The 14,201-nt window shown below is 39.4% G+C and overlaps 1 protein-coding gene across 1 annotated transcript in view; it reads left to right on the top strand.

Annotated features, from left to right (window-relative positions):
- Nucleotides 1-14,201, top strand: part of PAPOLA (poly(A) polymerase alpha) — a gene marked incomplete in the record, with an annotated part of 373,831 nt that overhangs the window by 295,909 nt on the left and 63,721 nt on the right. Inside the window, 1 exon segment of the mRNA XM_053697494.1 lies at nucleotides 11,753-11,973. Coding sequence (XP_053553469.1) covers nucleotides 11,753-11,973 — 221 coding nt within the window.

Below are 14,201 nucleotides of genomic sequence, written 5' to 3'. Positions count from 1 at the left end.
GAGAAAACAGAATTTATGCTTACCTGATAAATTTCTTTCTCTTGTGATGTATCGAGTCCACGGCCTGCCCTGGCTATTTAAGACGGGTAGTATATTTTTATTTAAAAAACTTCAGTCACCACTGCACCCTATAGTTTCTCCTTTTTCTTCCTAGCCTTCGGTCGAATGACTTAGGGGGTGGAGCTAAGGGAGGAGCTATATAGACAGCTCTGCTGTGGGTGCTTTCTCTGCCACTTCCTGTAGGGAAGGAGAATATCCCACAAGTATGGATGAATCCGTGGACTCTACATCACAAGAGAGAAATTTATCAGGTAAGCATAAATTCTGTTTTCTTTTTGTGTCCATTGTTGAAATGTAAGTTCAGGAGCAGCCATGCGCTACTGGGGTCTATCACATCTGGTAAGCCAATGACAAGGCATATACGTACAGCCATCAATCACTAGCTAGTTCCTGGTAGTGCATGGCTGCTCCTGAGCCTACCTAGGTTTATTTTCGGCAAACGAACAAAGCAAATCTGATGATAGTTAATAGGAAGTTGATTAAAATTGCATATTCTGTCGTAAATTGTAATTTTGACCTTACTGTTCCTTTAAATGTGTCTTGCTTTTGCGTAATATTACGCTTCTCCCACACTTCCTTGGAGACCAGAAAGCAAATTCTTTAAATGCAGCCGTTGGCAGCATTTTTTTTAACCTGGTTTACAAATTTTGCTTTTTGGATTCTTTAGGAAGTGTGGGACAAAGCACAAATTTACCACTTAAAATGCTATTAAACACCTCATGCATTTGTGTAAATCTTGCACTTTTTAAAATATCTAAGTGTTTTAAAGATGTGGATAATCTGTGTAGTAGTTGTTCTCAACAAACCACCTACTTTAGTCATCCTTTATGTGCACAATAAAATAAAACGTTTTGTAACTGTTTTCATATATAAATGGATATTAAATAGTTAAATCAAATTGAAACTTTGAGACTGAGCATGCAATTTTAAACAACTTGCAATTTGATTTCTATTAACAAATTTGCATTGTTCTTTTGATATCCTTTGAAGAGCATACCAAGGTAGGTTTAGGGAGCAACAATATAATGATAGCTTTGTGATTAGAGGCTATGGCCTCTAGTTATCAAAGTCTGGCGGACCTGATCCGACAGTGCGAATCAGGTCCGCCAGACTTCGCTGAATACGGCGAGCAATACGCTCGCCATATTCAGCATTGCAGCAGCAGCTCACATATGCCCCCATATGTCTAGAAGAAGGTATATGCTTGAATCCTTGCAAAATAAATCACTTGAGAAATTAGTTGAGGAACCAACTCGAAAGGAAGCTTTATTAGATTTAATACTTATTGATGGTTTCAGATGTGTCTGTAGGTGAGAATTTAGGATCCAGTGATAATCAATCTGTTTGGTTTAGTATTCATATGCAGGCACTGTTCACCCAGACTAAAACAAAAGTTTAGGACTTTAGCAAGGCTGATTTCTCATATATGGGAGAATACATAAACACTATTTAAAAGGAAAAATTTATTACAGGGGGTTCAAGAGCAGTTGGAATTTTTGAAGGGTGCCATTTTAGATGCAAACGCACAGGATATGTCTGTAAAAGAAAGCCGACATCTTATAAAAATTAGACAGTCTGATGATGATATGCAAGTATGGGTGTTCCAACAAATAAATACTAAGCAGTTAATTAGGAAGGTTAAAGATCATGCGGCAGAGATGAGTCAGTAAACCATGGGGACAAAACATTCTTTAGATATATTATTGAAAGAAGAAAAAAATAAGGTTGGAATAGTAAAATTGAAAACAGTTGATGGTAGAATAATAGGAGATAAGCAAATTGCAGACTCTCAATGATTACTTCTGTTTTAAGAAAAGATTGTGAACATCAAATTTCTACATTCAGGGATGCTACAAAATCGAAACGCGCTAAGCACTTGTAACATTAAAGGGACATTAAACCCAAAAGTTTTCTTTCATAATTCAGACAGATAATACAATTTTAAACATTCCAATTTACTTCTATTATCTAATTTGCTTCATTCTTTAGATATCCTTTGTTAAAGAAATAGCAATGCACATGGGCCAGCCAATCACAGGAGGCATCTATGTGCAGCCACCAATCAGAAGCTACTGAGCCTATCTAGATATGCTTTTCAGGAAATAATATCAAGAGAATGAAGCAAATTAGATAATAGAATTAAATTTGAAAGTTGTTTAAAATGGTATTCTCTATCTGAATCATGAAAGAAAAAAAATTGGGTTTAATGTCCCTTTAATGCTTCAGTTAAAAGATCGCAGATAGATTATCTGGGAATTACTTGATTAAGAGGTGAACTTTAGTTTCAATGGTTTAGTTATTGTGCGCAATGTCCCTTTAAGATGTAGTAGTAGTTGTATCATACAAAGATGTAGGTAAATACTAAGGCTGATGGTATTACCTATAACTAATCATGAATTTACTATATAAGGGTTTGTTCAGTTGTGAGGAGGTGTAGGAGTGGTAAAGTGGATGTAATAGTTAGTCTCACAACCGGAACAAAGCTTCTCAATAAGAACTGCAGTTTATTAAAAGGCTAAACCGTTAACAAAAGTAGAATTTGTAAGATGCAGAGCTTACCCTTAGTTTGGAGCACAAGTAATGTCAGTGAAGGTCTCCGGTGGGCTTTTGGGCCAGAGAGCGAGGCTGGAGGATGCAGGACAGCACAGTTAGATTGCAAGCCAGAACGCTGTGAGACACACTGTAGGATCACCGGCTTGGATTAGTGACGTCACTCTGGTCGCGAGGTGGAAGTCAGGTCCGTAGGCACAAGAGGAGGTTATGCTGCAAAAGCCTGTGTGACAGGTAGGGAGACCTGTGATTATGAGGTGGTTTAGGAACAGAGCTTGATTCAGGATAACGCTGGATAAGTGTTAAGAAGCTGGTATGGGGCTTAGGGAGAAGCTGGATACTTCAATACCAAGCGATGAGCTGAAGTAATCCAGCACAATAAATAGGGAAATCTGGAGGAGTACCTCCCCTTAAAGGGACAGAATGTTACAGCACTAATCTTTTTACAATGGATGAGGTTTTGTTAGCATTATCAAATATAAATGTGAAAAAGTCAGTGGGTCCTGATAGCATTGTTTAAAGTTCTTTTAAAACCTTTGGATGAATATTAACTGCCCCATTAACTGATCTGTTTAATCAGTCACTATTAACAGGAGCTGTTCTAGATGATTGGAGAATAGCGAATATAGTACCTCTTCATAAAAAGGGCAGTAGGAAAGAATCTGGTACTACAGTCCAGTTTAACTTCAGTAGTAGGGAAATTAATGGAATGTCTCTTAAAAGAAAGAATTATGACTTACATAAAGACAAACAATTTAGAGGACCAAAATCAGCATGGTTTTACTTCAGGAAGATCATGTCAGGGAGGACAGCGCCAAAAGGGAAGAAGTATACACGCTCACTTCTAATATGAACAGCTTAACAATCTTGTTCTAAATAACAATACACAAAATGGATTAAAGGAGCTCCTCAAATTGAGGCTTAAGTATACTCAAGAAATGCTAAGTGTCATGTGACAACAGACAACTGTTGTCTGCATCTGTTTTTTACTTTATGTATTTTTAATATTTTCTGTTTTATCTGCCTCAAATTAGCATTTTCTGTAATTCTATTATTGTGGCTTAACCTCAACTGGTTATTCTGGTTTCACTTATTTATTTGTACTCATTTGCATCAACTTGTTAAGTATTAAATATATTTCTCCTGTTAAGTGTAGTCAGTCTACGGGTCATCCATTACTTATGGGATTATATCTCCTCCCTAACAGGAAGTGCAAGAGGATCACCCAAGCAGAGCTGCTATATAGCTCCTCCCCTCTACGTCATACCCAGTCATTCTCTTGCACCTAACTAATAGATAGGACGTGTGAGAGGACTGTGGTGTATTAAACTTAGTTTTTATTTCTTCAATCAAAAGTTTATTTTAAACGGCACCGGAGTGTGTTGTTTCTTCTCAGGCAGCATTAGAAGAAGAATCTACCTGAGTTTGTCTATGATCTTAGCGGTCGTAACTAAGATCCACTTGCTGTTCTCGGCCATTCTGAGGAGTGAGGTAACTTCAGAACAGGGGATAGCAGGCAGGGCCCACCTGCAAGGAGGTATGTGCAGTAAATTATTTTCTAAGGAATGGAATTGACTGAGAAAATACTGCTAATACCGATGTAATGTAAGTGCAGCCTTAAATGCAGTAGTAGCAACTGGTATCAGGCTGATATGTATGTATGTATACTCTGAGGTATTTCTGGGGAATGGAATTTCACTAAGAAAATACTGTCTATATTAAAGTAATATTTGAGCCTGCACTGCAGTGAAAGCGACTAGCAGCAGGCTTATTAATAACACTTCATAATTTTCATTTTTAAAACGTTTACTGGCATGTTAATCGTTTTTTCTGAGGTACTTGGTGATAAAACTTTATGGGCATGATTTTTACCACATGGCTGTTTGTTTCTGAATAAAAACAGTTTACTGAGCTTCCCCACTGTTGTAATATGAGTGGGAGGGGCCTATTTTAGCGCTTTATTGCGCAGTAAAAATTTAGTCACAGTCTTCCTATTTCTTCCTCCATGATCCAGGACGTCTCTACAGAGCCCAGGGGTCTCCAAAACTAGTTTTGAGGGAAGTAATCACTCACAGCAGATCTGTGATAAAAAACGTTTATTATTTCAACTGTTATCAGTTTTGGGTATTAAGGGGTTAATCATCCTTTTAGAGCTGCAACAACTAATCGGCATAATCGATAATAATCGATTATGAAAATAGTTGTCAACGAATCTCATAATCGATTAATCGGTTTGCAATTAGTTGGTCTGTGCACAACACCAGCTGCTTCACTCCAATGAACTCCTGCACATGGTATTGTATTTTATGGTTATGTCCTTAGCCTAAAGGACGTCTACTTTTCACTTTTTCAGGACAGTATACGTTTACAACTACCCCTGGCTTATGTGCAACCCAGATATAATAGTCATCATTTGGATTGTTTATATTAAATCTGGTGATTTGGAACCAAGCTTGTTGTTTACACCTTGCCCCTAGATTGATGGGAGTTATTTAAATTGATGTGCACTATTATCTGTTTGCACAATTATTAGCGTATTGCTTGCTATTGCTGATTATATGTACTGTATAAATAAATGTGTAAGGCTTTGTGCTGTTAATGATATACAGTCCTTAGCGCTTTTGATCTTTTTTTTTATTTTTTTTTATTTTTAATAAAATGTGATAATATGTACCAGATTCAACCTTTATAAGTATATATTCGTTATTTTTAGAGGTGACTAGATATTTCCCCTAACCTTATAGCTGGTTATTTACCATTGCATATAGATATTCAAGATATTTTTATGTTAGAATGAAGTCAAGGGTTACTTTATTAAGAGGTCCCTTGCCAAGGTAGAAAACACTTTAGCATTGGTGAAGAGCTAACAAAGATAAATATCCCACTTTGGTGAAATTGGCAAAACCCTACTTATACACCTCAACAGCCTTTTCTCTGCTGCAGGAAATATAGCTGCAAACAGAGAACCAGCCTTAGCCAGGAGCATGTGGTCATGTTGAGATTTTTGCATTTCAATGCAAAGTTTCTGAAAGAGTGAATAACAGAATGTTATTAACAGTGATAGTCTAACTCTTTCTAGTTCTCCCTCTTTTCAAACAGTTTGTGGTTTTGTTTAGTATAATTATAAAACTGTGCTCTGCTGCTTAAAAATTGAAGAAACAGTTGTGTTAATGTAAAGTTTTAGTCTGAAGTTTATATTTGTAACACTCATGTGGATTTTATTTAAAACATAGAAAACTATTATTGATTCTCTTTTTATCCGATTAGTCGATTAATCGAAAAAAATAATCGCCCGATTAATCGATTATGAAAATAATCGTTAGTTGCAGCCCTACATCCTTTTGCTTGTGGGTGCAATTCTCTGCTAACTTTATACAATTTTTTTTGTTAAAATTTGGTTGTTTTAACATATTTGGTTCATCGTTAATTCAACTGTGTCACAGTTTTATGTTTTCTTAAAGGCGCAGTAGCGTTTTTTATATAGCTTGTAAATTTATTTAAAAGTTTTTTCCAAGCTTGCTAGTGTTATTGCTAGTCTGTTTAAACATGTCTGACACAGATGAAGCTGTTTGTTCACTATGTTTAAAGGCCAATGTGGAGCCCAATAGAAATTTGTGCACTCAATGTATAGATGTTACTTTGAATAAAAGTCAAACTTTATATGTGAAAAATATATCACCAGACAACAAGGGGGAAGTTATGCCGACTAACTCTACTCACGTGTCAGTACCTTCACCTCACGCTCAGGAGGTGCGTGATATTGTGGCGCCAAGTACATCAGGGCGGCCCATACAAATCACTTTGCAAGACATGGCTAATGTTATGACTGAAGTACTATCTAAATTGCCAGAATTTAGGGGTAAACGCGATCACTCTGGGGTAAGAACAGAGTGCGCTGATAATAATAGAGCCATGTCTGATACTGCGTCACAATTTGTAGAACATGAGGACGGAGAGCTTCATTCTGTGGGTGACGGATCTGATCCAAGTAAACTGGACTCAGACATTTCAAATTTTAAATTTAAGCTTGAGAACCTCCGTGTATTACTAGGGGAGGTATTAGCGGCTCTGAATGATTGTAACACGGTTGCAATTCCAGAGAAAATATGTAGGGTGGATAAATATTTTGCGGTACCGGCGTGTACTAACGTTTTTCCTATACCTAAAAGGCTTACAGAAATTGTTAACAAGGAGTGGGATAGACCCGGTGTGCCTTTTTCACCCCCTCCTATATTTAGAAAAATGTTTCCAATAGACGCCACCACACGGTACTTATGGCAGACGGTCCCTAAGGTGGAGGGAGCAGTTTCTACTCTGGCTAAGCACACCACTATCCCGGTGAAGGATAGCTGTGCTTTTTCAGATCCAATGGATAAAAAGTTAGAGGGTTACCTTAAGAAAATGTTTGTTCAGCAAGGTTTTATATTACAACCCCTTGCATGCATTGCGCCTGTCACGGCTGCGGCGGCATTCTGGTTTGAGTCTCTGGAAGAGACCCTTAGCACAGCTCCATTGGATGAGATTATAAACAAGCTTAAAGTCCTTAAGCTAGCTAATTCATTTATTTCTGATGCCGTAGTACACTTAACCAAACTTACGGCTAAGAACTCCGGATTCGCCATTCAAGCGCGTAGAGCGTTGTGGCTTAAATCCTAGTCAGCTGATGTGACTTCTAAATCTAAATTGCTTAATATTCCTTTCAAAGGGCAGACATTATTCGGGCCCGGTTTGAAAGAAATTATCGCTGACATTACTGGAGGTAAGGGCCATGCCCTGCCTCAAGACAGGGCCAAACCAAGGGCTAAACAGTCTAATTTTCGTGCCTTTCGTAACTTCAAGGCAGGAGCAGCATCAACTTCCTCCGCTCCAAGACAGGAAGGAACTGTTGCTCGCTACAGACAGGGCTGGAAACCTAACCAGTCCTGGAACAAGGGCAAGCAGGCCAGAAAACCTGCTGCTGCCCCTAAGACAGCATGAAGTGAGGGCCCCCGATCCGGAAACGTATCTATTGGGGGGCAGACTTTCTCTCTTCGCCCAGGCTTGGTCAAGAGATGTCCAGGATCCCTGGGCGTTGGAGATCATATCTCAGGGATATCTTCTGGACTTCAAAGCTTCTCCTCCACAAGGGAGATTTCATCTTTCAAGGTTATCAGCAAACCAGATAAAGAAAGAGGCGTTTCTACGCTGTGTACAAGACCTCTTACTAATGGGAGTGATCCACCCAGTTCCGCGGTCGGAACACAGACAAGGGTTTTATTCAAATCTGTTTGTGGTTCCCAAAAAGGAGGGAACCTTCAGACCAATCTTGGACTTAAAGATCCTAAACAAATTCCTAAGAGTTCCATCGTTCAAAATGGAAACTATTCGAACCATCTTACCCATGATCCAAGAGGGTCAGTACATGACCACAGTGGATTTAAAGGATGCCTACCTTCACATACCGATTCACAAGGATCATTACCGGTATCTAAGGTTTGCCTTCCTAAACAGGCATTACCAGTTTGTAGCTCTTCCCTTCGGGTTAGCTACGGCTCCAGGAATCTTTACAAAGGTTCTGGGCTCTCTTCTGGCGGTACTAAGACCGTGAGGCATAGCGGTAGCTCCGTACCTAGACGACATTCTGATACAAGCGTCAAGTTTCCAAACTGCCAAGTCTCATACAGAGTTAGTTCTGGCATTTCTAAGGTCGCATGGGTGGAAGGTGAACGTAGAAAAGAGTTCTCTATTGCCACTCACAAGAGTTCCCTTCTTAGGGACTCTTATAGATTCTCTAGAAATGAAAATTTACCTGACGGAGGACAGGTTATCAAAACTTCTAAATGCTTGCCGTGTCCTTCATTCCATTCAACACCCGTCAGTGGCTCAGTGCATGGAGGTAATTGGCTTAATGGTAGCGGCAATGGACATAGTACCTTTTGCGCGCCTGCATCTCAGACCGCTGCAATTGTGCATGCTAAGTCAGTGGAATGGGGATTACTCAGATTTGTCCCCTCTGCTAAATCTGGATCAAGAGACCAGAGATTCTCTTCTATGGTGGCTTTCTCGGCCACATCTGTCCAAGGGGATGCCCTTCCGCAGGCCAGATTGGACGATTGTAACAACAGACGCCAGCCTTCTAGGTTGGGGCGCAGTCTGGAATTCCCTGAAGGCTCAGGGATCATGGACTCAGGAGGAGAGACTCCTTCCAATAAACATTCTGGAATTAAGAGCAATTTTCAATGCTCTTCTGGCTTGGCCTCAGTTAGCAACTCTGAGGTTCATCAGGTTTCAGTCGGACAACATCACGACTGTGGCTTACATCAACCATCAGGGAGGAACAAGGAGTTCCCTAGCGATGATGGAAGTCTCAAAGATAATTCGCTGGGCAGAGTCTCACTCTTGCCACCTGTCAGCGATCCACATCCCAGGCGTGGAGAACTGGGAGGCGGATTTTCTAAGTCGCCAGACTTTTCATCCGGGGGAGTGGGAACTTCATCCGGAGGTGTTTGCCCAACTGCTTCATCATTGGGGCAAACCAGATCTGGATCTCATGGCGTCTCGCCAGAACGCCAAGCTTCCTTGTTACGGATCCAGGTCCAGGGACCCGGGAGCGGTACTGATAGATGCTCTGACAGCACCTTGGGTCTTCAACATGGCTTATGTGTTTCCACCCTTCCCGATGCTTCCTCGATTGATTGCCAGGATCAAACAGGAGAGAGCATCGATTATTCTAATAGCGCCTGCGTGGCCACGCAGGACCTGGTATGCAGATCTAGTGGACATGTTGTCCTGTCCACCATGGTCTCTGCCTCTGAGACAGGACCTTCTGATTCAGGGTCCTTTCAAACATCCAAATCTAATTTCTCTGAGGCTGACTGCATGGAGATTGAACGCTTGATTCTATAAAAAGCGGGGATTCTCGGAGTCAGTGATTGATACCTTAATACAGGCTAGGAAACCTATTACCAGGAAAATTTACCATAAAATATGGCGTAAATACTTATATTGGTGCGAATCCAAGAGTTACTCATGGAGTAAGGTTAGGATTCCTAGGATATTGTCTTTTCTACAAGAAGGTTTAGAAAAGGGTTTATCTGCTAGTTCGTTAAAGGGACAGATCTCAGCTCTGTCTATCCTTTTACACAAACGTCTGGCAGAAGTTCCAGACGTTCAGGCTTTTTGTCAGGCTTTGGCTAGGATTAAGCCTGTGTTTAAGACTGTTGCTCCGCCGTGGAGCTTAAACTTAGTTCTTAACGTTCTGCAAGGTGTTCCGTTTGAACCCCTTCATTCCATTGATATCAAGCTGTTATCTTGGAAAGTTCTGTTTTTAATTGCTATTTCCTCGGCTCGAAGAGTCTCTGAGTTATCGGCCTTACATTGTGATTCTCCTTATCTGATTTTTCATTCAGACAAGGTAGTTCTGCGTACTAAACCTGTGTTCTTACCTAAGGTAGTCACTAACAAGAATATCAATCAAGAGATTGTTGTTCCATCATTGTGCCCTAACCCTTCTTCAAAGAAGGAACGACTTCTGCACAATCTGGACGTCGTCCGTGCCCTGAAATTTTATTTGCAGGCAACTAAAGATTTTCGTCAAACTTCTTCCCTGTTTGTCGTTTATTCTGGACAGAGGAGAGGTCAAAAAGCTTCGGCTACCTCTCTCTCTTTTTGGCTTCGTAGCATAATACGTTTAGCCTATGAGACTGCTGGACAGCAGCCTCCTGAAAGGATTACGGCTCATTCTACTAGAGCTGTGGCTTCCACTTGGGCCTTTAAGAATGAGGCCTCTGTTGAACAGATTTGCAAGGCTGCAACTTGGTCTTCACTTCACACTTTTTAAAAATTTTACAAATTTGACACTTTTGCTTCTTCTGAGGCTGTTTTTGGGAGAAAGGTTTTACAGGCAGTGGTTCCTTCCGTGTAAAGATCCTGCCTGTCCCTCCCGTCATCCGTGTACTTTTAGCTTTGGTATTGATATCCCATAAGTAATGGATGACCCGTGGACTGACTACACTTAACAGGAGAAAATATAATTTATGCTTACCTGATAAATTCATCAGCAGGTCTAAATTTTAAATTAAACTCCAGTCACCACTGCACCCTATAGTTTTCTCCTTTCTCGTTTGGTTTCGGTCGAATGACTGGGTATGACGTAGAGGGGAGGAGCTATATAGCAGCTCTGCTTGGGTGATCCTCTTGCACTTCCTGTTAGGGAGGAGATATAATCCCATAAGTAATGGATGACCCGTGGACTGACTACACTACAGGAGAAAGGAATTTATCAGGTAAGCATAAATTATATTTTTTCACTATATACACTCTATTCACGTTGTATTTAACACATTGTCACTTTTTGTCATATGACAGCATTTCCTGAGTATACTTAAGCCTCAATTTGAGGCTCTCCTTTAATCCATTTTGTCTATTGGAGCAGTTGATCTATCATATCTAGATTTCAGCAAAGCATTTGACACCGTCCCACACAACAAACTATCTCCTTGGTCTAGACTAAAAAAATGTGAACTGGGTAGAATGTTAATTTAAGGACCGAAAACAGTGTCTTAGTAAATAGAGTACATTCAGCAGAGATGGGGCTATTACTAGTGGTGTTCCTCAGGGGTGAGTTCTGAGTCTGGTTTTGCTTAACATATTTATAAGGGATATCTGCAATAGGCTACATGTGAAATTGTCAGTTTGCAGATGATACAAAAATTTGTGATAGATGTTCCAGGCGGTAGACAAAATGAGAAGTGATATAAAATTATTGGAGGATTGGACAAAATGACTGGGATCTAAAGTTTAACACAGCAAAGTGTTATTATGCATTTAGGAAAGAAAAATCCAAATGTTAATTATAGACTTAATGACACTGTGTGTATTATATCTCCTATCACATTTCATTGGCTTCTCCAATGTCTTTAGTTTGCTCCCAGTAGTGCTTTGCTGGTCCCATATCTGCCAACATTTTACTCTCCAAAGGGGTACCAAGATAAAGTAAATTTAATAGTAGAAATAGAGCATGCAATATTTAATTTCCATGTAAATTAACAAGATTTTTTTTTTCTTCTAACTTCAATTTCCCTAATGACAACTAAAATTTCAGTTAAAAAATCATTGTCATGACTTTCAAAACAATGACTATATAAAGCATTCTGTTTTATAGGTTCTTTGAATGAAAGCATTCCTGAAAGTGCCACACAGTCGGCTGTTTCGCCAACGTCAAGGCCCATAGTGTCACGAGTTGTGTCGTCTACTCGTGTGCTAAACCAAGTTCAAAAACCACCCTCAAACACATCAACAAAATTGCCAAGTCCAGCAGCAGGAGTGAAACGGACAACAACTCCACCGAATGATGAAAGTCCGAAGAAGCTCAAAACAGAAGAGGTATTTTTATAACTTAAATTTCTTAATAAACTTGGATTTTTACCCTATTCCTTGCCATACTTTATAAAGTAATATTAAAGCTGTGAAGCAGATACAATCTTAATACAACACATACACACACTATTTTTCTTTCCTATGTCATGGAGAGTCCACAACTTCATTCCAATTACTAGTGGGATATTCAACTCTTGGCCAGCAGGAGGAGGCAAAGAGCACCCCAGCAGAGCTGTTAAGTATCACTTCCCTTACCCATAACCCACAGTCATTCTTTGCCTCTATGGTCGGGAGGATGGCGAAGATGAGTATCTGAGAAGATTTAATCCTTTAATGGGTAAATGATTGGGGTCTGTGTCCATGTCAATCTTTTTAGGAAGAGTAGTGGTGGTTTTTGCAGTTAGAAGGTGGCGATGTAGTCTTCGCTTTACTTCTAACACTTTACTACCCCTTTACAGAAAGCAAGGGTTAGTTACTATGTTCTTTCTTTTCCTACAGGTCCCTGAGTGTGTGTCGCACCTAATTAGCTGTTTTCTGCCCTGCAGCTGGATCTACAGGTAAGTGCTTTTGCCTTCTAGGTACTGAAGGACAGCACTTTAGAGGTTAATTCCTCAAGTGTATGTATATGGACATAATCTATCCTTTCTTTCATGTAATTGGCAAGAGTCCATGAGCTAGTGACATATGGGATATACAATCCTACCAGGAGGGGCAAAGTTTCCCAAACCTTAAAATGCCTATAAATACACCCCTCACCACACCCACAATTCAGTTTTACAAACTTTGCCTCCTATGGAGGTGGTCTATTTCATAGGTTCTCTATTATCGGTCGTAGAGATTCATCTCCTACCTCCCTTTTCAGATCGACGATATACTCTCAATTTACCATTACCTCTACTAATTGTTTTAGTACTGGTTTGGCTATCTGCTATATGTGGATGGGTGTCTTTTGGTAAGTATGTTTTCATTACTTAAGACACCTCAGCTATGGTTTGGCACTTTATGCATTTATATAAAGTTCTAAATATATGTATTGTACATATATTTGCCATGAGTCAGGTTCATGTATTTCCTTCAGCAGACTGTCAGTTTCATGTTTGGGGAATTTAAACATTTTAAGAAATTTATTTCTTACCTGGGGTTTAGTCTTTTTTTTCAATTGACTACTTCTTGCTATTGCGGGTATTAGGTACGCGGGTGCGTCAAATGCTAAACTTTATTGCGTCATTTTTGGCGCGAAATACGTTTATGACGCAACTTCGTCATTTCCGGCGTCATATGTGACGCCGAGACTTTTCACACGGCGGCGTCATTAGTGACGCGAGTGTGTCATTTCCGGTTATTTTTTTTTCTCTCATTATTTCAGTACCCCATTGATGTTTGCCTCTTGCTTTTTTCTCTATCAGAGGCCTATGCTTTTGCATTTTTTCCCATTCCTGAAACTGTCATATAAGGAAATAGATAATTTTGCTTTATATGTTTTTTCTCTTACATTGAGCAAGATGTCCCAATCTGATCCTGTCTCAGAAGTTTCTGCTAGAACATAGCTTTGGTAGACCCAATGTCAGGCAGCAAAGTGCATTTGTTGTAAAAGTGTAGAAATTATTCCACCAAATGTCATTTGTAATAGTTGTCATGATAAACTTTTACATGCAGATAGTGTTTCCATCAGTAATAGTACATTGCCAGTTGCAGTTCCTTCAACTTCTAATGTACATGATATACCTGTAAATTTTAAAGAATTTGTTTCTGATTCTATTATGAAGGCTTTGTCTGCTTTCCCACCTTCTAATAAACTTAAAAGGTCTTTTAAAACTTCTCATTTAGCTGATGAAATTTCAAATGACCAGCAACATAATAATTTATCCTCTTCTGATGAGGATCTATATGATTCAGAAGATCCTTCCTCAGACATTGACACTGACAAATCTACTTATTTATTTAAAATAGAGTTTATGCATTCTTTATTAAAAGAAGTGTTAATTACTTTGGATATTGAGGTAACCAGTCCTCTTGACGTTCAGTCTAATAAACGTTTAAATGCTGTTTTTAAACCTCCTGTGGTTTCCCCAGGGGTTTTTCCTATTCCTGAGGCTATTTCTGATAGGATTTCTAGGGAATGGAATAAGCTAGGTGGTACTTTTATTCCTTCTTCAAGGTTTAAAAAATTGTATCCTTTACCAGCAAAATCTATAAAGTTGATGGGGCTATTTCTACTCTTGCTAAACGTACCA

The sequence above is a fragment of the Bombina bombina genome, chromosome 1, assembly GCF_027579735.1.
Source record: "Bombina bombina isolate aBomBom1 chromosome 1, aBomBom1.pri, whole genome shotgun sequence".
Classification (NCBI taxonomy): domain Eukaryota; kingdom Metazoa; phylum Chordata; class Amphibia; order Anura; family Bombinatoridae; genus Bombina; species Bombina bombina.
This window is presented reverse-complemented; position numbering and strand designations above follow the sequence as displayed.